The sequence below is a fragment of the Zonotrichia albicollis genome, chromosome 9, assembly GCF_047830755.1.
Source record: "Zonotrichia albicollis isolate bZonAlb1 chromosome 9, bZonAlb1.hap1, whole genome shotgun sequence".
Taxonomy (NCBI): Eukaryota; Metazoa; Chordata; class Aves; order Passeriformes; family Passerellidae; genus Zonotrichia; species Zonotrichia albicollis.
The window spans coordinates 23,250,057-23,272,030 of record NC_133827.1 but is presented as its reverse complement, the minus strand read 5'-3'; the positions used below and the strand labels follow the sequence as shown (position 1 = coordinate 23,272,030).

The following is a 21,974-nucleotide window of genomic DNA, read 5'->3' as shown; positions in this document are numbered from 1 at the left end:
ACCACATAAGGCTAAAAAAGCTTGGCTACAAAATTTAAAACAAGCACCAAAATAAGAAACGCAACATTAGTTGCCAACTGAATTTACCAGCCATCATTGATTTAAGTCTTTGGGGCACCTTTACTTGTGTAAGATTTCATGTTTTCCTTCAGGGGCTCTGCAGAAGTCACATCCCATGTTTTTGCCTCTTGCCTTCAGATATGCTTTTGTACACATACATGAAAAATGGAGTGACAACTGTTCAAATACCTTCAAAAGGACTGATCAGTTTCTTGAATAGTCTTTTTAACCATGGAACAGCAAAACTTGGGAACATAAGAAATGGGAGAACATTCCTAATTCATATATAAACTTCATATTCAGAAGACACCATCATTCAGCCAAGCTTCAAATCCCCTGAGTGCAATAATGTTATTTAAGCTGTAAAGAGCTGGCTGCTAAGGAAAACAAATTAGGAGTGAAAGGACTGTACACAGCTTTCCATGAAATACAAGCCATCTCTATCACAAAGGTGCAAAGAAAGATGAAGGCACCTTAGAGCTTTTCATGGCGGCTGTTCTCAACTGGATAAAAAAAGAAGTAAATTCTTTTTTTTTGCTCCAACAGTCTGTGCACCAGAATCAGTGCAGCCTCACAGTATCAACTGTCTACCAAAAAAACCCAAATCACAGTCAAGGGGAGAAACGTGGTCCTGTTTCATGACTGATCAATGTTTCCACACTGACCTTAATACCTTAATTATTAATATTAGCCATGCAAAAATCCACCTTTGTCTCAAAAATAGTTTGATTTACATTTCCTGTCTTTCCAGAAAATTCTGACCTTCCATCTTAAATTCTACCAAGGAAACACAAATGTTATCCTTTAACAAGGCCTTCACTATTTCCTATGTGCTTATTTGCAAATAATTCCACCAGATAACTTAACCTATGCTTCTAGTTATGCCTTGCAAAGCAAGTAGTATTAAACCATCAAATCAATGTTCTGAGGCAATCTTTTTGATGTTATTAAGGAAAGAAATTGAAATGTGAGATGTTGTTGACAACCAGACAGCATTTCTGATGGAGTCCCTGGACAGAGGGCTCCTCATTACAAGCAGCCATGTCCATGTCAGGGCTCCCAGCAGGGCAGAGGAGCCTCTGTTTGCCCACAGTTCACATGCCAATACCAGGAGTGCAGCTCTTCATAGTGACACCCACAAATGTAGTTTTTGAAGGTAAATTCTAAGCACTTTGTTAAAGCCCAACTATCTTCAAAGTTCAAATGAAGAACCATTTAGTCTGCTTGCAGAGATTTAGTTACACCACCTTTTACAGCCCCCAGATTTTCAGAGCTATGTGGAGAGGCAAAAAGACATCGGTGTAGCAGACTCATGCCCTCGTTTCTTAGTAACAAATGTGTTTGTAAAAGCCCAGTGAGAATATAGGTCATAATTCAGGTCTGAAATATCAGGCTGCCAATCTTTTAAAACAAGCCAAGAGGAGAGATAAACCTGAATTCTTACCTGAAGTTTTTTAGCCAGCAGTTAGGACACAAACACAGCTTTAAGTTCAGCCCCATGCTATCACGAGGCAATAGTTACATGCTCAATATTTAAAGTGAAGAGACGATTTCAAGCTTAATTTATCCCTTGCAACTGATGGTGACATTGTAGGTAAAATCTAGATAGGACTACTGGCTGCTTCAGGAAATCCAAGAACACATTAGCTTTATTAATAGCAATTTCTCTCTTCAAAGTTATATTCTCTAACTCAGCAGTGAAATTTTCAATATATACTAAAGAATACTAAATGCTAAACAGAACACTTAAAGGAATAGCACACCTTTTTGAGTATATATTATATATAGACCTAGTTCTTAGCTCAGTTTTGGAGCAAGATTCTCTAATGTACTTTAGTTGCTTCATGATATTTAAGAAATGCAAGGAACACAAAAAAATTCAATTCTAGTTGAATTACAGCACCTGATTCTGAAAGTGGAGTGAATCAAGATGAATTTGAAAAGCCTTTCAAACAAAGCAGCAACTAAAAAATCTTTCTATGAAAGTACAGCCTAAGGCCTCTCTCAAATGCTTCTCAGGAAAAAGGCCAATTTGAAGAGCTATTCACACAGAGACACAAAATCGTATCAGAAATTCTTGTTAAGAAAAACTTATTCCTATTCCTTAAGGTTGATTTGGTAACCAAAACCATAAACATCTATAGATCAGCCACTAGTTTTGAGACCACAACAGGTTTGTATTTGTTTCTGACAAAACAGACTTGGCCTTGTAAATTTAAAAGGCAATCATTGTGTGAATGCAAGAATTGTAACAACAGAGAGGGGGCTTTTAGACATTTATAATTTTAAAACATGGTTAAAAATTTAAAGGAAAATAAAGAACTTCGAAGCAGCCAGTGAATCTAAATCTGTGATCACACTCTTCCAGCAGTTACTAAAGCCAGTGTAAAGATCCTAGCAGGGAGTACAAAGAGTCAAACTACAGGAAGGACCAACTAAACAAATGAAAACAGTCCTCTGAAGACATTTCTCTTTTTTTAGCTGGACATATGACTGTACTATTACCTAACACCAGAATAGTATAAAGAAGTAGTTTAAACCATGCCAATTTGATTTAAGCTCATTTTTAAAGCAAAAATGTGATTTAAACCAATTTGATAGTTCTGTGGCTACTACTAAGAGGAGAAATCAAATGCAGCTCTGATGAAAGCTGGAACTAGGGCAATACAGCTGTCAGCTCAGGCTGTCTCAAAATTAGCAACTTTCCTGCAGATTCACATAAGCCTTCAAACAGGCCTTCAAAGATAGCTGGTAAAACTAACTCAGTAAAGGAAGTTCAGTTAGTTTCTACTACACTGAAAATTCAAATAAGCAAAATTTACATGACAGAATTGAAACAAATTTTCAAAACCTTCCTCAGAACAACCAAAAAAGTTCAAGACCTGAATGAACTTCTGAACTTTGAGGTCTATGCTTCTTTTTAAGCTAAAGCATGCAGGCTGGTACTTGCAGAACACTCCACTCCTGAGTATCATGCTGCATCATGAGGTAGCTGGCCTGGTGGTGCCTCAACTAGATAACAAAGCAGCAGTGTCTGATCAACAACTATGACCAAACACTGGGGAAAAGAAAATTATTTTCTTCAAGATTTGCCTCTTAACCTTGCTCTAAATAGAAAACATCTGATGATAAATCAAGCCTTGGGCTCGTTGCTAAATTTTAGCACAAGAGAGCAGCTGTTTGAGAGCAGAGTTATATACAGCTATGAAGAACAGAGGTGATGGTTGCTCCCAACAATAACTGTACTGAAAGTCTGGGAAGTTGAAAAGGGCAACAGAGCCACTGCAAGAGCAAATGGGACTTTTTTTTATTGAACAGAAGAAATTGTCCACCTCAGCTCCGAAAGTGTCCTGTGCTTTCTTTGCTTGCCTGTCAAGTTTAGCATGGAGCAAAGGACACTCAAGCAGGGGGAACTTATCCCCTAGAACTACCAGAAAGAAGGTTTAGGTTGGGCATTAGAAGCAATTTCTTCACTGGAAGGGTTGTCAAGCATCAGCACAGATGCCCAGGGAAGTGGTGGAGGCCCTGTCCTTGGAGGGATTTAAAAGCCATGTAGATGTGGCACTTAAGGACATGGTTTAGTGGTGGCCTTAGCAGTGCTGGGTCAATGGTTGGGCTCAAACAGCTTTAAGGTCTTTTCCAAACTTAACAATTTTACTGTTCTATGAAGATGTAACAGTAGAAAAGCCTAATCCTCTCCTGGTACTCCAGAAGCCTTCTGCAGCCAAAAGACAGCCAAACCCAGGATTCCACACCAGGTATGACTGAATCTTTTCCAAAAAGAAGGGAAAAAAAATCTATAATATGTTTCAGTCCTACTACTGAAACACCAAGCTCTGCTTTTTATTTCTCCTGCAATTCCAGCAATACAGTGCTGGAAAGCAAGTGAACAGACTTGCCCTGTCAGGCCTGGGAAGGGGATAGTGAAACCAAAAACGTACCTGAAATTTATTGAGACAAGATATCCTGTAACTAACTACAAAATGTGTAGAGCAACATATTTTGAGATTTTCCAAGGCTGCTTCTTGGCACTGCAAACACATCTGGAAAACTAGGAAGTGGTCAATGACCAGAGTGGTTTAGTGTCAGTGTCACTCTGCAGCATTAGATATGTTGTCTGATGTGGGTGATTTCTATCCCCTTATTGTCACAGCCACAAAGAAACAGTACTATTAAAACCCCTTATTCTACCAGGTACATACACACCTGGAGCACAATACAGACAAGTGCACACCTGGGAAGTAATGTTCCCTTAAATATGTAAGGATACTGAAGATGCTAAAAGGAAAACAACAGGCACACAATTTCATGCTAAACATTTGGTGACCAAGAGCCTCACACATACCAGAACAGTATTCAATGACCAAGACTACATGAACCTATTTTCCCTGAATGTGGCATCTCCCTCTCCTCATGGCCTTTGCCCTCTCTCAGCACCCACAGCTGCATGTTTGGCCAGCTCTGCTCTCACCTGGACTGTGAGGACGCCACCTCTCCCCATCCCTCCGTGACCCAGCCAGTCGCCAGCCTCCATCCTCATCTTCCCCATTCTGCTCCTCCCTGAAGATGCGCCAGTTCTCGCTCTCAGAGCGGATAAATTCGTGTTTCCTCCCTGCGGTCACTGTCCCACCTTCCTCAAAGTTTGGTCTCACTGCAAAGAAAACACAAGACCAGTGAACATGTGTCCTGTCTTTAGAAACACAAATACAAAAGGGTTGAAATCTTGCTCTCTTGGAGGTAAAAAATGCACCAGAAGTGGTTATAGGAACCTAGGAGAGGAATAAAAATTCAAGAAGGAAACAAGACAGATTTAAGAAATCCAGGTGCCTATGTAACCTTGGGACGGAAAGACACAAAAAAAAAAAAATCCAGAAGGAAGCAAAGCATATAAGTAATTAGAACATGGATAGGAAAGGCAAAGGAGGAAAAGGCAGTTTAAGAGATGTAAGGAAATGTAACAGAAAGAAGGCAAAAGTGTGCAGAGAAAAAGAATAAACTGCTTTATCATGAAGTGTCTCAAGCTAAATGAGAGTATAGTGTAAACATGATACAAACCAAATACATTTCCTACTTCTGTAATAAAAAGAAGGTGAGTTCTATTTATTTTATCCAACATACAGCAGTCTAACTATTAGGAAACACTGAAAATTTAAAGTAGCATCGAGGAATAAATGAGAAAAAACTTAACAATGTTAACATTATGCTGTGAATCCATCTTCTGGAGAGCCAAGGTCAGCATGAAGGGCTAGGAGCAATTATGCCTGAGCTGAAGAATAAGTCTACTAGAAGTTCAGGAGACAGGACAGTCTTTTAGTTCACAATGTACATTATGTTGTATTTAAAACAAAACATAAAATCCTCAAATACTTATGAAGAGAAACCATGTCAGAAAAGAATGATATAAATATTTTTATGAAAAGACTCCACACTATACACCAAGATGTCCAAGTCATACACCAGTATGCCAAGGTTTAACACAGATGCTGCTTTCACTGCTGACTTGCCCTGACAAGACAGCCCACCACTGAAATAAATTTCTTCAGCTGTGCAGCACCAGAATTGTCACAGGAACCAGAGTGCTGTCATTTCTTCACTGGTACTATTACCCAGTATTAACCTGAAATTGTGGTGTTATCTATAAAACATGGTTTTTCAAGTACTAGAGAAAAGTATACTGAATCTTCCTTCTTAAGCGTTCTAAAACCCAAAAATGTAAGATGTTATCTGGTGAAGTCTGTTTGGTATGCCTGCTTTCTTAGACAGGAAAAACACAAGAAAGTATGATCATGTACCGACTCCAGGGGTGGAAAGAGACATTTTTAAGTGTTTTGTTTAGGAAGCATGGGAGAATGCTTTCTTAGCATCAGGCAATTTTTTCAGTCAATGAAAAAGATGAGGAAATAAAGATCTGAAATTCTGTGGCAAACCAGATCTCTGTTTAGAACAGGAAAATTCTTCCTGCTGGAGATAGTGCACTCTGGAGGCAGGAAGCACACACTGGCTCTCTACTCTGCATGCACCTTGGAGAAAAACTGACATCCCTTCTCCACCAGCTCAAAACACTGGAGGGAAAAAACCTCTCTCTTTCTCCAGCTCTAATTTTTCTGAAATATCTTCCCCTTATGTTGTTCCTACATGAAGAGCTAAAGCACATTCACTAATTTCAAGTCCAGCACCAGTTCCTAATTTAAAGTTAAGCACCAGTACCAATAGGCAATGTCAGCTGTGAAGCCAAGTATGACCCAGTTACACTTTTACTTCGCTGAAGGAGACATCTGGCTGAAGAGCCCTTCTGGATTTGCTGGACTTTGAGAAACAACACAATCTGCAGACAGCGTGTTTTGGGGAGTCTCTGGTAATACTCCAAATGAAACAAAATTGCTGGAGGCACTCAACTCCCTTCAATTGGTACTTGTGATGCTGGCAACTTTTTATCTGGAGTGGATAAATCTTTGAAGATGAAGGTCAGCCACATTCTGAATTCCCATGCAATCATGGAAAAGAAAGGAAAGGAACAAGCCAGGCAGAAAAATCTAAGTCAGGGAATTTTTTTTTTCAGTTTTAATTTTTGGTATCTCAAAAATATCATGCAGACTACAGTAAGAAAAAGTGCAGGGAAGCCTCTCACCATTGTTCCTGGATGGCCTTCCCATAGTGGAAAAGCAAAAGGCAAAGCTGGAAGTAAAACACAGAGAGAGGTGCACAGGAGACAGCTGCAAACCAACAGACCAGGGGAGCCTAAGTCCCTGACAACAAGGAAAGTACCTCATTCCTCCTGAATTTATTTTTAAAATGCTACAAAGAGGAAGACAGATACAATTTTTTTCATTTTGCAGAACAAGACATTAGTTTTTTTCTTACTAAAACAGTTACCAAAAGAAAAAAGTTATTTGAATCACTATTTTGGGACACGAGAAGTAATATTTTTACAGATTTATCTATTATTTTCATCAAAACTCACAGCTCTTACTTGACACTTATTCAGTAACATTAATTTGAGAGATTTTAGACTCTACCCATTAAGGAAAAAAAGAGATGTTCTTCCCTAGCATTGTTAAGATCAGTTGATTCTGGACACTTCTCTTTAACACAGACAAGCTCTCAGCTCACAGGGCCTGTTCCACTCTTCCAAAAACATTTAGGTCACTTAAAGAATATTGTGCAGTCTGCTTTGCCACTGAGTATCAGGTTTTAGCCCCACTGCACATCTACTCATGCTATAAGCAAATCAAGGCAACTCAGGTTCTGTCAGTCCTTAGGAGAGCAGATTGTGTTCTCAAGAACGGAACTGTCAAAGTCAGGTTTTGTATGCTGAACTTGCAGAAAATGGGGTTTGAAATATCTCTATCTCTGTAGAGGTTACAAAATATCAAATGCTTGCCAAGATCAGATTCAACTGGCATCCTGCCCCTCTTCTGATTTTAAATTCTGTGGCATTACAAATGTAGAAATCAAAAAAAAAATCTATTATAAGGGGTCAGCATTGTATTTATCTGAGCATGGGATCACCTGTGGCTCCAAAACCTTTGCAAACACAGCAGCACTCCAGTGTCACATCAAAGCCTGTTCTGATGCCACATTCAGTGGAATTCAGAGAAAAAAATGCAGTGTCTCATGACATACCTCAGTTTTCTGGTTTACTCCAGTTTTCTAGAACATCACAGTAAGCATCAAAGAACAAGGTATGTGTCCTAACAGGTCTGGCATGAGATGATCCTGAAGATTAGACAGACCAGCCAAGAAACTGGTTCTTTACAAACACAAACCAGTCACAGGTTAAGGACCAGAAAAATCAAGCTACCCAAGTGACAGAAAGACTCTGACAAACTGAATACAGGAATATTCCTACAGATTACATCTAAATCCATAACTTATGAAGTGCCAGCATATTCTTTGCAAACTGTTTGTAGATTTGAGAACAATCATTTCAGCTGAAATGACTTAGATCACAGAGTCAGGACTTGGCAATGTTTTAAGGATGAAAGAAACTAAAATGCAATCTATGGTTTTGCCTTGGACTAATTGACTGGACTTCCTGAAGAGAAGGAGCAGTAAAAGGGCACCTCTGTTCAGGCCTGTCACAAAGCCAGCAATGGTGTTTACAGCAAACTTCAGACAGAGCTGAGTGGTATCCAGGCAGAAAAGCCTACAGCTGTGCAGCACTGCTTTGAAGGGATACTGACTGTGCAGAACAAGACTGGATTTGGGGATGTGGCCCCATGGCAACGTGGTTATGGAGAGCACTTACTAACAGAATGGCAAATGTTCTCCAGGCTGGCAGCCCGTGTTTCCTACACCATCCTCACTGTCTGCAGAGAATAAACAGCAAAGCAATGACTGACAGCACTGCTGTTTCCTCTACACAGGGGCAAGAACCAGGAGAGTCTATTAAGTACTTGGACTTGCTCTCTTCTCTCTGCTGCCTGCTATGTAATTCCTCAAAAGGAAGATAAAAATAAAAACCTTTGCAATGTTTTTAAAGAAACTGAAATAACTTGGCCTAAATGTGTAATTGCTTCATTTATTTTACAGAAGAATAAAACAAATGTCCTTAAGATGATGCTTCTAGAGAAAGACTACCTTCTCATTGGAACACCACAGGAATACAAATACCATCAAGTGACTCCCAGTGACAGATGAGAAGTTCTGAATCCCATTTCTAGCTTCAAATTTTCAATCTCTCTGCATAAAATCTCAATCTCAACAGCAGGTCTCAAAAACATTACTATCAAATATAATCCCCTATTTTTTCATTAAATTGTCCATTATGTACTGTCACCAGTGTGAGTGAGCCAATATTCAAAGGAATTAACAAGAGTTCAATTCCATAACACACCTGAAACACACACTGCACCTAATTTCACCTGCTATACAACTGTATAAAAATTTCCAACTCATTCAGTTGAATTAGATTAGAAAACCACACCAGTGACCACTCAGCAAATGCTTTCTACGGTTCAAAAGATGGCTTCTAAGGAAATACTGTTTGAAACCAAAATCCTACTTGTGACTAAGTGAGGCTGTCTGCAGTGGAGAGAAGGGTGAAGGGGGAGTCACACCATCCTACAGCCTTGTCACACTGGTGGGAGTCCCCTGGCACTACATTATTTGCCCTGGTTTTCAAAGTCACACCATGCCTATCAACTTTCAGTGCTGTGCCTGAACATGTATTAAAATGTTCCATTCTAATGAAGCAAAAAATTAATGTTTTGCAATTTAGGGTTGGGGGAAGGTTAAAGAAGGAAAAATAGGGAGGATTTTGTTTCCTAAGCAGGAAAGTCTACATTAATGATTTTCCCAGCAGGCCTTCAGTAGTTTTACTGCAAACAACCACAGCCTTTGTTTCTCAGATCCTCTTACATCTGACGTTCAGTCAAAGCCCTCACATCAGCAGCTCACCAAGGGATAAAAAAAAAAAAAAAAAAAGTGAACCAGTACTGTGTTCCAGAGCTGTCCTCAGAGCTGCTCCAGCAGGGAAGCACACTGACCACTCTGCACAGCTGCTCACTCAGACATACCCTCAGCAGCTACTCTCATTTCATGAGTGGAAGAGCAAACAGCTTAAGCAAAAGTGGTTTCATCTGCCACATGGAATCAGCAAGCCACCTAATCTGCCTTGTTTCATTCCTAGGCTTTAGCAAAATCCTGTGATTAATTCCATGTTCTCACAAAGGAGCAATGTGGAGATGGAAATGGCCAGGGCTACATCTTCTGAGCAGCATTAGGCTGCAAGTCAGCAGCAGCCTCCTGAGAGCACAGGCTGCACCAGGAGCTGCATCCACCTCTGCATTCACATTCCAGAGCTTGGGAGCTAACAGGAAAGGAACAAGTGGAGCAGCAGGGGGACACAAGTGTCCCTCTTCACCCAAATGAACAGTAGTTCGCACTGGTTAGAGAAAATAGATCAGCGAACAGTGTGGGTTTTCAGCAGCAATATGGAACTTTTCCACTCAGCTTTTCCAAGGGAATTTTGGCCTTTTCAACTTTCATGCAAAACTTTAGGTTATACAAACCTAAAAAATTATCTTGATGAAGGAGGTGAGGAAGAAGGCACCCCTTCTCCAAGTAAGTGTTTGAGGATTTCTCCTTGGCTGCTAAGAGTTTGTGTTGGGTAAAGAAATGCTCCTAACAAACCAGCATTCTTTTCCACATGATCAGAGCCAACCAGCCCCCCTGCAGGCAAAATGACCAATCAAATCAGCTTCAGATGGAAACCAATCCCCCCAGCATATAAACACAGGAATGAGACATACAAACCCATTTTTAAAGGTTTTGGGGTTTTTTTTAATCTTTACCAACCCCTTGTGGGAAGTTTCTTACTAGTGCTGGGACCAGTACACCAGACCAGAGCAGTCCCTCTCCTGGAGCCCAGGTTATCCCCTCCTCCTGCACAAAGACCCTCTAAAGACTGGTAAGTACACAAAACCATCCTGTTATTTTCTTTTTTTTTTTCTTATTGTATAATTTAAATTGCTCTGTGTCACTCTTTAATCAAAAAAATCCAAGTTCTTTTGAGAACAAAGAGTTTTATTTCTAAAACTTGCTAAACTAAGTGACACCTTAAACAAAATGGTTGCTGATTCTTCCCCCTCAAAAAGAAGAAAATGCTGCCTCAGGTGACCAGAGCCCTAAGAGCACACAGAGCAAATCCAAAGTCTTTAAGCTGTATTTTTTCAGAAAGTTTTTGAGATAAGTGCTGGAGAGGTTCTGCAGGCAGGGAGCATTTGCAAGCTCCAGCTACAGCAGGTGGGTGTCATGAAATTGGCCAAGAATTATGAAAAAGACATCCTCACCTGCGGCACTCATAACTCAGCACTCAGTTCCATCACAAATTAAAAGAGACAAGCTTCACATCTTCAAATCTGCTTTTACCATCTCCAATTATATCTCAGATATCAACAGTTTTCAATCTTTCCATCAATGCTTATGGACACAGAGCGAGCTGGCACTGCTGCCCAGGGCTCCACACAGGGACATGGAGTGAACTCCTCTGTCCTGCACAACTCTGCCATTCCAGGCAAGCCATGGGAAAGCCTGCATCTCACAGGGCAGGACTGCTCTTCAAAAACAGCAAGTTCCACAAAAAAAGGGTGGCAGCAAACTTCTGCAGCCTTACATCAAATAAAACCCTCCCTAGCAACTATCAAATTACTCCTGTTACCAACATTTTATTCTGCATTTAAGTTTCTTTATAAAAATGTAATATATACAGGAATATTTTACAGCCTTTACTAAGACTTTGCTTAAATGTTGCTCTTCTGCTTCGCCAAAAGTGGCCAGGCTAGTTGGTCCACTCAGGTGCTACTTCAAAATCAAGAATTAGTGTTCATATGGATCCTCAGAGTACTTATGTGAAAATACATTATATATAAAATGGAGCACTATTTAGCTTCCCAGAAATCAAGTATATGAGCAGCTTTTTTCCTGCATATAAAAGGAGACATACTCTCCTATTTTATCACCTCTTTCTTTAAAGTGCATTGAGTAACAAACTGTCACAGAAAGTCAGAAGTATGAGCTCTCACATCCTATCATTTATGGTACTCACTTTGAAAAAAGTAACTTGGGGTCAACAAATTTAAGTTTCCATTTTAACAAGACCTACTTATAAATGTAACAAGTCCTGAAAGCTTATCTTAATTCTGCACACTGCTCAGAAGTAACAGTTTTGTCACAAACTACTTCCATTCATCTCAATGAGGCATTAGCTACAAAACCAAAAGGACAAATATGTTTGAAATGTTAACTGTTCTACTCACAACAGAAGCATGAGCTTTCAACCAATGCAGCTTCTCAAGCTGAATTACCTCCTACATTTTTAAGGCTGTCCCCTAATGTAAGTTATATGACCCAGTAACTTCATCCATACTGAAAAAAACCTTCATTTTCTAATAATAATGCCAGAGCATCTCCAAGGATGGCCATTCAGTCTAAAAAAATTACACAATAATCTAAAAATAAAACCACACAGAATAGCCATTTTAATAGCATGAAAAATACCTTTACAAATCATAATCTTAGTTTGTTCTTGCTGCAAAGTGCAGAGGCAGCAACAGACCTGCACAATCCCAGCTCAGAGCAGACAAGGTTTAAATCTGAAGCTTGTACATGATCATGCAAAGCCAGGCCAAGTAAAGAAGGAATGTACACATCCCCACAGGGGCATGCCACCACAAAGATTCTAGTAAATCTTGGAATGATGCTGCAGTTAAAAAAAGCAATTTTTGCAGTCACTCCCAGAAAATAGCAAGTCCTCAAGACCACTTTCCTGTCAGAATGAAGCAGCACAGCATAAACTGTTTCAAATCCCTTCCACGGTCAATTAGAACAGACTTTGTTAAGACTAGAAGCTGGGCAAGTAGGGCAACACTGCAGAAGTCTCCTCTGAACACAACTCCTCACTCAGGCTCCTCAAAAGGTTGCAAATGTATTTGTGTATCAAGTGAGAACAGGCTGGAAGTGTCACTTTGAATGCCTTCAACTGAGAAGGCAAATGGAAATGAAGATAGTGCTGCCAATAAGTTTCCCTGCAACCCCACCAAAGTCCTAAGAAAAAGCTAAGCAAGAGGAAAGGAGAGGAAATCATCGTGGTGGCATGGAACAGAAAGTCAAATGGTGCAATCCTCTGCTGCATTCTGTTGACCTTCTGCTCCATGGTGGCATGGAACAGAAAGTCAACGGAATGCAGTAAAGGCTGTTACAACACAAGGAAGAAGAGTTCAATCTAAAAAGCAAAGCATGAGAGAGCCACATGCTGGATCATGAATTTCAGAAATGCAAGCAACATCCCAAAGCTGTAATGCAAGGTTTTATCACACATAAATCATTAGCCAGCCAGGTCAGTTTAGAACCTGTCCCACTGCTAGAAGGAATCTGATTTTTTTAAAAATTACTACTCACCCTACCTTGATTTGTCTTAGAGAAGTGTTTAAAAGAAAGAAGCCAGGATGAGGGACAAGATGATAAAAAGACTGAAAACCAAAAAAAGCTAAGAACAAACTGACACAGTGGTGTTGGTGATAATTGAGCTTTCAAGGGAAGGTAAACAGGAATGATTACATACAGCAAATGTGTGGTAAGGGACTGGTGACCACACCAAAAGAGGTTTAGAAAAGTGATTTATGACAGTTCCTGTCTTTCTAGTCAGGGGCTATCAGCTGAGAAATGAAGGTACAAGAAACACAAAAGCTTCATCAACAGTTGCATAAGTCAGGAACCAGAAAAAGCAAAACCCACCAAGTAACATAACATAAAGGGTGTTGAGAGACACCACTGGACAAACCTGGATAAGAAACACTGCATGTGTGTTATAGCAGAGACAAGCATTCTCCAATTAACACTGCATTTTTCTTCTCAAGTTGAAGACTTGAATGTCTTTCCTAAAACATACACTGAAATGGGGATTAATATGGGGTCAATCAAGGACCATGGCAGGCAAGGGATTCAATCAGGTGCTCCGAATTGTACTTTGTAACTTCATTAATTTATCACTAACAAGGAAAGAAGGTTGTTGTATTTTTTTACTATGGGCAAGGAAAGGAGTAGACAGAAGACATTAACACTTTTTAAATTCAAAGTCACATCTGCTCTTAAGCTGCCCCTGCTTTTGAGAATAGAGAGGGCTGATCCTCCAACCCGGGTAAGCTATTTGCCAGGGGGCAGGTACTCTTCTGCCTCATACTCACTCCCAACTGCACTGCTCTCAGTGTTTATTTGCAGTTTCTTATCTGTTTTTCTCACTCCAAGACTTCTGGCTCTTAATCCATCAACAGCGCTTGAAAAAAGGGGTTTTGGAACTTGCACATTTCCAATGCTATCCATGCCACTGAAATAGAAAACTAACATTTTTAACAGTCCTAGACTAGAAAAATCAGATCACTGTACCAGTGCACAACCTGGTTAAACTCAGAAGGCAAATTCACCTGCTTGGGAGTCTCAAGGAGCAGAGTCACAGGATTGTTCTGAAATGTGCTGTTGGGGGCTAATGTAGGTTCTCTTTCTCAAGTTTCTTCAAAATCTGTCAGGAATCAACCCTCCTCCATTGAATAAATAACAAAGAACCTGACTTTTTTCAGAGTTTAAGACAACATTAAGTGATTAATCACCACGCTAAGAAGCTCCTTAATCAACAAATCTGAGATCCTACAATGCTGACAGCATTTGCTCTAAGTCTGTAGTGTTCAAACACTCATGAGAGGATCTGAAGCACAGCCAAAAATAATGTACCATCTTAAGAAAGTTTTCCCTTTTTTCTTAATGTACATAACACAACAGAAAGGCTTCTGTCACCCATCAGTCAGTATCAGAATCATTTCCACAATACCTATTTGTTCTGTAAACCCATATTGCTTAGAGTCTACAAAGCAGATCCTGCCCTCAAACTACCACAAGAATTTACACAAAACCAGAAGCTTTGGCTTTTGATTGTGTTTTGTTGCTTTGGGTTTTTTGTTGGTTTGCTGGTTTGTTTTGAATGCATGATTCACTCAGAGGCATTTTGTTCTGTAAGTGTTCTCTATTCAAACAAGGGAGTGTTTCTGGTGAGTACAGCTTACTCTGATAAAACCAAGGCACTGTTCAGAGCTCATTTCGAGCATGGTCCTCATAATCCTTTCCCATCCAGAAATACCCATTTTCCAGTGCCTTCAAGGCCTCCACAAGGGCTCATCTAAATCTTAGCACAAGAACTGTGCTCTACAGACAAGTCACTAATCATTGGATGACTGAAATACATATAATTACATTTAGGTTACTGTACAGCAAGAGAGAGAACTGCCATTCAGGGAGCCATGCAGCAGATTGAAGAGTCAACTCAGTGAAGGTGGATGGACTACAACCAAAATCCCCCAAGAAAGGTAGCCTGGTACCATATGCCAGGAGAACCTCGCTAAGCCCACTGCAGTCTCTGACACAGGGAATGATTTTAAAATATTCCTCCTGGGAGATGTGAACTGGAAAATTAAAATAAGGGAAAAACCAGCAAATTCCACTCAGGCCATCATCTATTTTATCTCCCTCTGACTACACCATGGATAGAAGTAATAGCTGGATGGTTTTGAGTAAAGAAAAAAAAATAGCTAAATAGTCACTGTGATGTCAATCCTCGTACCTCAGTAGGCATTAAACACAAGTAAAAGCAAGAGAGAATCTCCTGTAGTTACAAAAATTTGGTTGAAGGTTAAGCAAACAGGCAAACTGCTGGTTAATGGGATCAAAGATCACAAGACAAATTTTCACCTACCATAAACTCATTCTGAATTTCAGAATCTTTACTTCTAATGCATTTCAAGAGAAAATTAAGATGGTTCTGTTGGAAGGGAAAAATCCTCAATTCCTCTATGAAAAAATGTAATAGACTGAAGCAGCCATCCTTCAAAGAGAAGTCAAAATCAACAGAAAACTAAAACTGACTAAATACACCATATATAATTATCATTTGCAGAATTTACAGGTATTTTTAAGTTCTCTGTTGTTCTAGCAAGCTTCCTCACAACCTTCTTTTAACAGGTTGTACACCTCACCAAGTCTCTATTTTACACAAACCCGTACTGTATTTTAATCTGGCCCAGGTGAACTTTAAACATACATATATAAAATGTATGGATTTGAGCGACCACTGTCTTTTCAAAAGACATTCACCAGCTCCAGCAAATTCCACAAGCTCTGAGGTTTAAAAGCAAACAAAGAAGCCTAACATACCAAATATCTACAGATATCCATTTTGTTTCCCATATCTGCAATTCTACCTTAATTCCCATATGCTTGCTGTCCTATTTTACTTGGTCACTAGTAAAAACTGAACTGCTAGGCAGACTAGACTGGAAAATATGTCACAGTGTATTTTCTGAATTGCTCTCCTGCCCTCTTTTTACCTGATCCTTACATAAACAGCCTCAGACTCCCAGAAGTAGCTCTGCCCTGAATACTCTAATTCTGTTTAACTGGACACAGTGGGTGCAGACAGGAGACAATTCCTGACCTAGAAGAATCAGAAAGGGCTAGTAGCTATAGTACAACATTGCCCTGAAATGCATAAATATGTTACAGAGACAATATAACAAACATTCTTTCCTTAGCACTATACTACTGTTAATAGTATTCATAATAGTACTGGTAAATTATTATACTCTGCTCAAAACAAGTTACAAAATCTGATATAATCAGCTAAATTCAGTTTCTTTTCACACACAGTATGCCTAATCCCATCCCACTCACCCCTAAAGCATTAAAGCATGTGACTCCTATGTAAATTTAGGAAGGTAAAGTATGAAATTTTTATTTAAACAGCTAAGCAGGGAGAATTTGAGAAGTAGTCAGATTTTTAAACCTAATCTTTTCTAGCAAAGTATTACCACAAACAGTGGTAAATTCCTCTCCAGGCTCCTGACTTAATCTTCTCTGGATTGCAATGTATAAGCCCTTCTTTGTTGGCTGCAGTATTTCTACCCCTGCTGATGTGTCAGAAGCTGTGACCATTAGGCAAAATACAAATATGTGGCATTGTATCACTTTTTTTTTTTCATTTCTTCTCCTTTCTAGAAGATGACGACAGACACGCCAGAGAGCAATAACACCAGGTCCAGCGCTCCCCTCCTGACTCAGAGGCACCTGAGGCTGGTGACCAAGGATGGGCACAGCACGTTCCACATGGGCGGGACCAAAGGCGTGCCGTACCTCCGAGACGTGTGGGGGATACTCATGGACATGCGCTGGAGATGGATGGTGCTCGTCTTCTCCGCTTCCTTTGTCCTTCACTGGCTGCTCTTTGCAGTGCTCTGGTATCTGCTGGCTGAGATGAATGGGGACCTGGAGCTGGACCATGATGATCCACCTGCCAACCACACTATATGTGTCAAGCACGTCACCAGTTTTACAGCCGCCTTCTCCTTCTCGCTGGAGACACAACTCACCATTGGCTACGGCACCATGTTCCCAAGTGGGGACTGTCCCAGTGCCGTGGCACTGCTGGCATTCCAGATGGTCCTGGGGCTCATGCTAGAAGCCCTCCTCACAGGTAATCCTTCCTACTGCATCTTTACACACAATAGGTGTAACAATTGGATTTAAGAATAGAGCCAGAAAAAAATACTGTTCATTTTGATATATGAAAGAATAATTAAGGCAGCCACTACAAGGATGACAAGATTTCAGCTATGTAGTACTAGAACTTAACTTTAATCAACAAAAGACAAATGAGGTGTTATCAATATCTGGACTTTAGAATTTCAGTATTAATTGGAAAACACTTGTGGTAGATCACAACATATTGCTGTCAATCATTTATTTCTTATACCATTCTATCTCTCAGCTATTGCCATATAATTACAATATTTAAAGTCAATTTGTTTTGATTTTTAAGGTGTACTTTCATCTAGCTGAGCTATCTTCATTGATCTTTAACTCAGTGTTTATGTATTCCTCAAACTAAGTTTTTACAACGTCACAGTTATTTTGAGGGATTTTAAGTTATTTAAAATATTCTTCATGTTTAAAGTAACTCAAAATACTTTGAAAATACACAGGCTAGTTTACTGTGTATTAGAAAGAGCTTCTACAGTATAACATATCAAGATCAGTTCCAATTACAACAAGTTGGGGCAAGCTAATAGCCTCCTTACAGCTACAGTTGACTTCCAAATATTAACAAGTGAACATAACTTAGAAAAATAAGTATTTTAGGAAAGCTATACTTTTTTGAACAAAAGCAGGTTAATATGATGCCAACCTCACAGTTTCCAAACATGGTCTTTCCAGCCTCAGTCTGTTTCTGCTCCCTTGGAAGCTGCAGGGAGCCAGCCCAGGCCCTGTGCTCACGCTGAGTTTGCTCTTTCCCATGCCCCAGGTGCTTTCGTGGCCAAGATTGCACGCCCAAAGAACCGGGCACTCTCCATCCGCTTCTCTCGCTCCGCCGTGGTCACATACAACGAGGGGAAGCCTCAGCTCATGTTCCAGGTGGCCAACATTCGCTCCAGGCCCCTGATCAACGTCCAGATCTCTGCTATACTTTACCAAGAGCAAGAGAGTGGCCAGCTGCACCAAACTAGCATTGACTTTCACCTGGACAGCATCACTACACATGAGTATCCATTTTTCATTTTCCCTCTGACCTACTACCACAACATCACTGCATCCAGCCCACTGGCTGTTCTCCTTTGGAGAGAAGTTCCTCCCCACTTTGAGCTGGTTGTTTTCCTGTCAGCTGCGCAGGAGGGCACAGGAGAACCGTGCCAGAAGAGAACGTCCTACCTCCCGTCAGAGATCCTGGTGTACCACCGCTTCGCCTCCCTGCTAGCCCGCAATGCCAAAGGCGAATACCAGACCACGATGGAGAATTTTGACAAGACTATTCCTGAGCACCCAGCTGCACCTGACTCAAAGAGTCCAAAAAGGACTGACAAGGAGATCCGCGTCAATGGACAGCCTATCGACAGCTTCTAACACTCTCAGACTGGCCTCACAAAGTAGAGAGAGCAAACCTTGAACTTTGTGCTTTTTTAATTATTATTACATTAAACTTGTGGGGTTCAGTTTAAAAACTTACTTCCCTGCCTGCCCTGCCATCTTCTAATGATCTCTCTCTTGCAGTCCCATCCTTCTGATTACAACGTGAAATACAGAGTGAAGAGAATGTGTGTGCCCACCGATGAGAGGCTGCATTAACTACCCAGCATGAAGTCACCACTGAATCACAGTACTAATTCTTGGGAAATTAGAAGAGCTATCTCCTGAATTCACCAGACTATGATTAAAGCCCCACTGACCCAAAAGGAGAGATCTTCAAAACTCCTAAAGCTGAGCAAAGTCATAATTAACCAGCTTGTGACAAAATGGACAACAAAACAAAAGCAGAAAACAAAATGGGGTCATTCAGTGAATACATGAGTTCTGGTATAAGTAACTCTGTTCATCCAAAAGCCTAGCTTTGCTATTCTCTCTTCTATCTCTTTGGGAATACAGACTTACATCATTTTTCAGATGGCTGAAAGTCCTGCCAATCTCTCATGGCAGTGAACAGCACTCCAGCTGTGCTTATTAAGCAGAATTATATATCCTAAGTGCAGTTCTTCATTCTGCCAAATAAGAGAGCATCTCACTCTCAGACCGGTCTATGAAGACACTATCAAAAAATCTAGGTGTATATGATAAATACTGCAATGGAAACTTTTTCTTATTTGAAAACACTGAATAAATTACTTAGCAGTGGGAAAAAAAAAAAACTATTTCTAATGAATGAATGTAGGGGGTTTTTTAAAGGCCCATACATTCCACATGTTTTCACTTTTGCGTTGCTTGTCTCAAGTATATCAGACCCAGAAGGACACAATATATGTATGAGAAGTAGAACTGCATCCATTGATATTTTATGCTTTCTAACATCAATCTTTGCCTGTACACACAGCACAAAAAATATTTAGAGACACTGAATCAATTTTGAAATAAAAAATTAAAACAAACTATACATTAGACTTCTGTATTTAAGTGCCTCATAAACCTACTGCAATTAAGACACCACTCTGAAGCTCCTAAATAATTTAAGATGCTGAAGGAAAAACACAATGATGGATAACTATTTCCAAGCTCTCAACAAAATCAGTGCCTATTAGGTGTTCATACCTGAACACTCAAGTAGAATTAAAATAAAGTTACCTCTCAAAGGTAAAAGACTTTTCCCACAAACCCAGATGGCATAAATAGCAACTTTCATTGACAACAGCATAAGACATTACCAAATGCACTTCCTCTTAATGTCATCCAAGTGGTCAGCAGCAGGAAAAATGGCCTCGAACTATCTGACCAGACAGCTTAAACTGAATTCTTCTCAAGTCACAAAACTGTTGACTGAAGTGTGCTCATAACCCAAACGGGGTCAGCAAAAAACTACTTTCATTTTTAGGGTCTGGGGAGTCACCCCACAGAAGCATTCCACACATAGTTAGGGAATGAGGCAGAAGAGCCACATTTTCGTTCCAACTGAGCTCTCATTCCAAAATAATTCAAGTGCTGCCTTCCCCTATTGCAGACCTTCGGAGAGATTAGATTTACCACAGACACTCCCAAAATCTTTTCTAAACTTCACTCTATGGACAAGCATTAGTGATTACTGTGGAGCTGGGTGAGCAGCACACTATCAAGTTACACTGCCTTCATCCCTCTTCATCACTGCTTTTTTAGTTATTGACTCATACACAATTTAAAGAACCCTTTTCCCCTTGTGTCAACACCAATAATTTTTAATTATTTCTTGCATTTTTTCCACATTCTCTATCAATGTAAGACATTGATAAGAGGCCTACAAATTAAAAACCAGTGCAAGAACAGTAAAACAGACTCCTGTGTAGAGGCTGACATAGGGCAGCATTCTGTGTGAAGTATTGAGTATTGCTTGACAGCATTCTGGGTGAGGCATGGTTTCTCCCATACATCACATGGGACTATAATCTCATGATTTAGTGCCAGAGGTATACAAAGCTATTTCTAATTTCAATTCACATCTAATCAAAGGTGGCTGGTTTTTTTTTATTTCTATATGACTCAATACTTTGAAGTTGTGCTGGTTTTAAAATCATTTTCTTTTTACAGATTTGGTTTAAAAGGGAGTACAACAGCAAGTATAAAGAAAACACATGTTGTTAGTACATGCTAAATGCAATCTTCAAATACTACATTTTGGAATGCAAAACTGAATTATACTGCAGAAGCAAATTAGACAAAGAACTGTGTAGTTACTTCAGAAAAAGGGCAGAAAATACATTAATATTGCTTTTACAGTTCCAGAGAACTGGTGAATCATGGATGTCTGAAAGTACTGGAAATATGCCATGGCCCAAATTGGAGTAGAAACCTAGGAAAATTGCTGATGGGCTCTGATGCACCAACATAGCACTCCATGCTTTAGTACAGCAAGAGCAAACCAGTGATGAACCTTCTGTGAACACAACTCCTGCCAGCAAGACATGGCAGGAGAACAAGCCAGGCAGAGAGAGGGAAAGTATGATTCAAAGAAATTCAACATTCTTTTTATAGCCACTTGAAGACACCTTTTATATGCAAGTCTTCTGAACCTAACCAAAACCCACACATAAAGCAGAACTCACCCAGGTTCCACAATTGACTTCTCAGATTTGTTTAAACTACATAACAATTATTCATTATCAGTTTCTAACTGCCGGTAACTAATCAAATCCCTTCAGCTACTAAGCTGGTATTAGTCAGGAGGCTGCACAGAAAATTAAGCAGCTTTTGTGAAGAGACAGACATGCTCAAGAAAGCAACTTGCTCATTTTCTTTGCTAATGGCCTCAGCCTTCCAACTACAATCTGGGTTCTGAGTGAAGTCTGTCAGACTGTGACAATCTGCAACAAACTTAAAAATACTTTGTGCATCTTCAATCTGCATGCTGAAACCAGGAACAGATACTGTTTATATTGAGAATCAGTCAAATGTGACCTCACAAACTGTGAGCACTGAAAAAGCAATCATTAATTTTTAAGAACAGCATACTGATCCTATTTGAGAAATAAGTATTTGTTAAATTTCTATTACTTTTTTAATGTCAATTTTTTATTGAGGGATCTTGCATTGCCCTCCATTACAAATACCCAGAAGTGATTAAATATTTGATTTCTTAATAATTCTCTAATGGGATCTTCCAGAACAAAGAACATGAAAAAGTTGGCAATTCAGTAAATTATGTAATCTGAATCCAAGGCTCTAAGAAGCAAGGAAAAACTGAAGCATGGTAAAACTACAAAACCAAATCTCAACTAAGGAGTTTAACCAAGGTATCAGAAACCAGTACAGGCATCTGCTAAAGCACGTGAGCCTGAATTATAACTTGTATGTCAATTCCTTTCCTTTCTGCTTCCACAGCTTTGTGTGGATACTCGTGCTTGCTATTAACCTGGGACTTCTTT

General features: G+C 39.8%; 2 protein-coding genes across 13 annotated transcripts in view; one reads left to right on the top strand and one right to left on the bottom strand.

Annotated features, from left to right (window-relative positions):
* Positions 1 to 21,974, bottom strand: part of GIGYF2 (GRB10 interacting GYF protein 2) — a 75,601-nt gene that overhangs the window by 20,659 nt on the left and 32,968 nt on the right. For all 12 annotated transcript variants that reach the window (XM_074546986.1, XM_074546985.1, XM_074546989.1 and 9 more), the window contains one exon: positions 4,532 to 4,711. In XM_074546986.1, coding sequence (XP_074403087.1) covers positions 4,532 to 4,711 — 180 coding nt within the window. The remainder of the gene's footprint in view (positions 1 to 4,531; positions 4,712 to 21,974) is intronic.
* Positions 16,603 to 18,498, top strand: KCNJ13 (potassium inwardly rectifying channel subfamily J member 13). The gene is made up of 2 exons (XM_005495109.4): positions 16,603 to 17,074; positions 17,903 to 18,498. Exons 1-2 carry the CDS (start codon positions 16,603 to 16,605, stop codon positions 18,496 to 18,498), a joined length of 1,068 nt encoding a protein of 355 aa, XP_005495166.2.

Bases quoted from the DNA above. Each gene is read 5' to 3' on its own strand.
- KCNJ13 (XM_005495109.4), top strand. From the start codon at position 16,603: ATGACGACAGACACGCCAGAGAGCAATAACACCAGGTCCAGCGCTCCC. The intron at 17,075-17,902 runs GTAATCCTTCCT...CCCATGCCCCAG, and splicing joins GCTAGAAGCCCTCCTCACAG to GTGCTTTCGTGGCCAAGATT.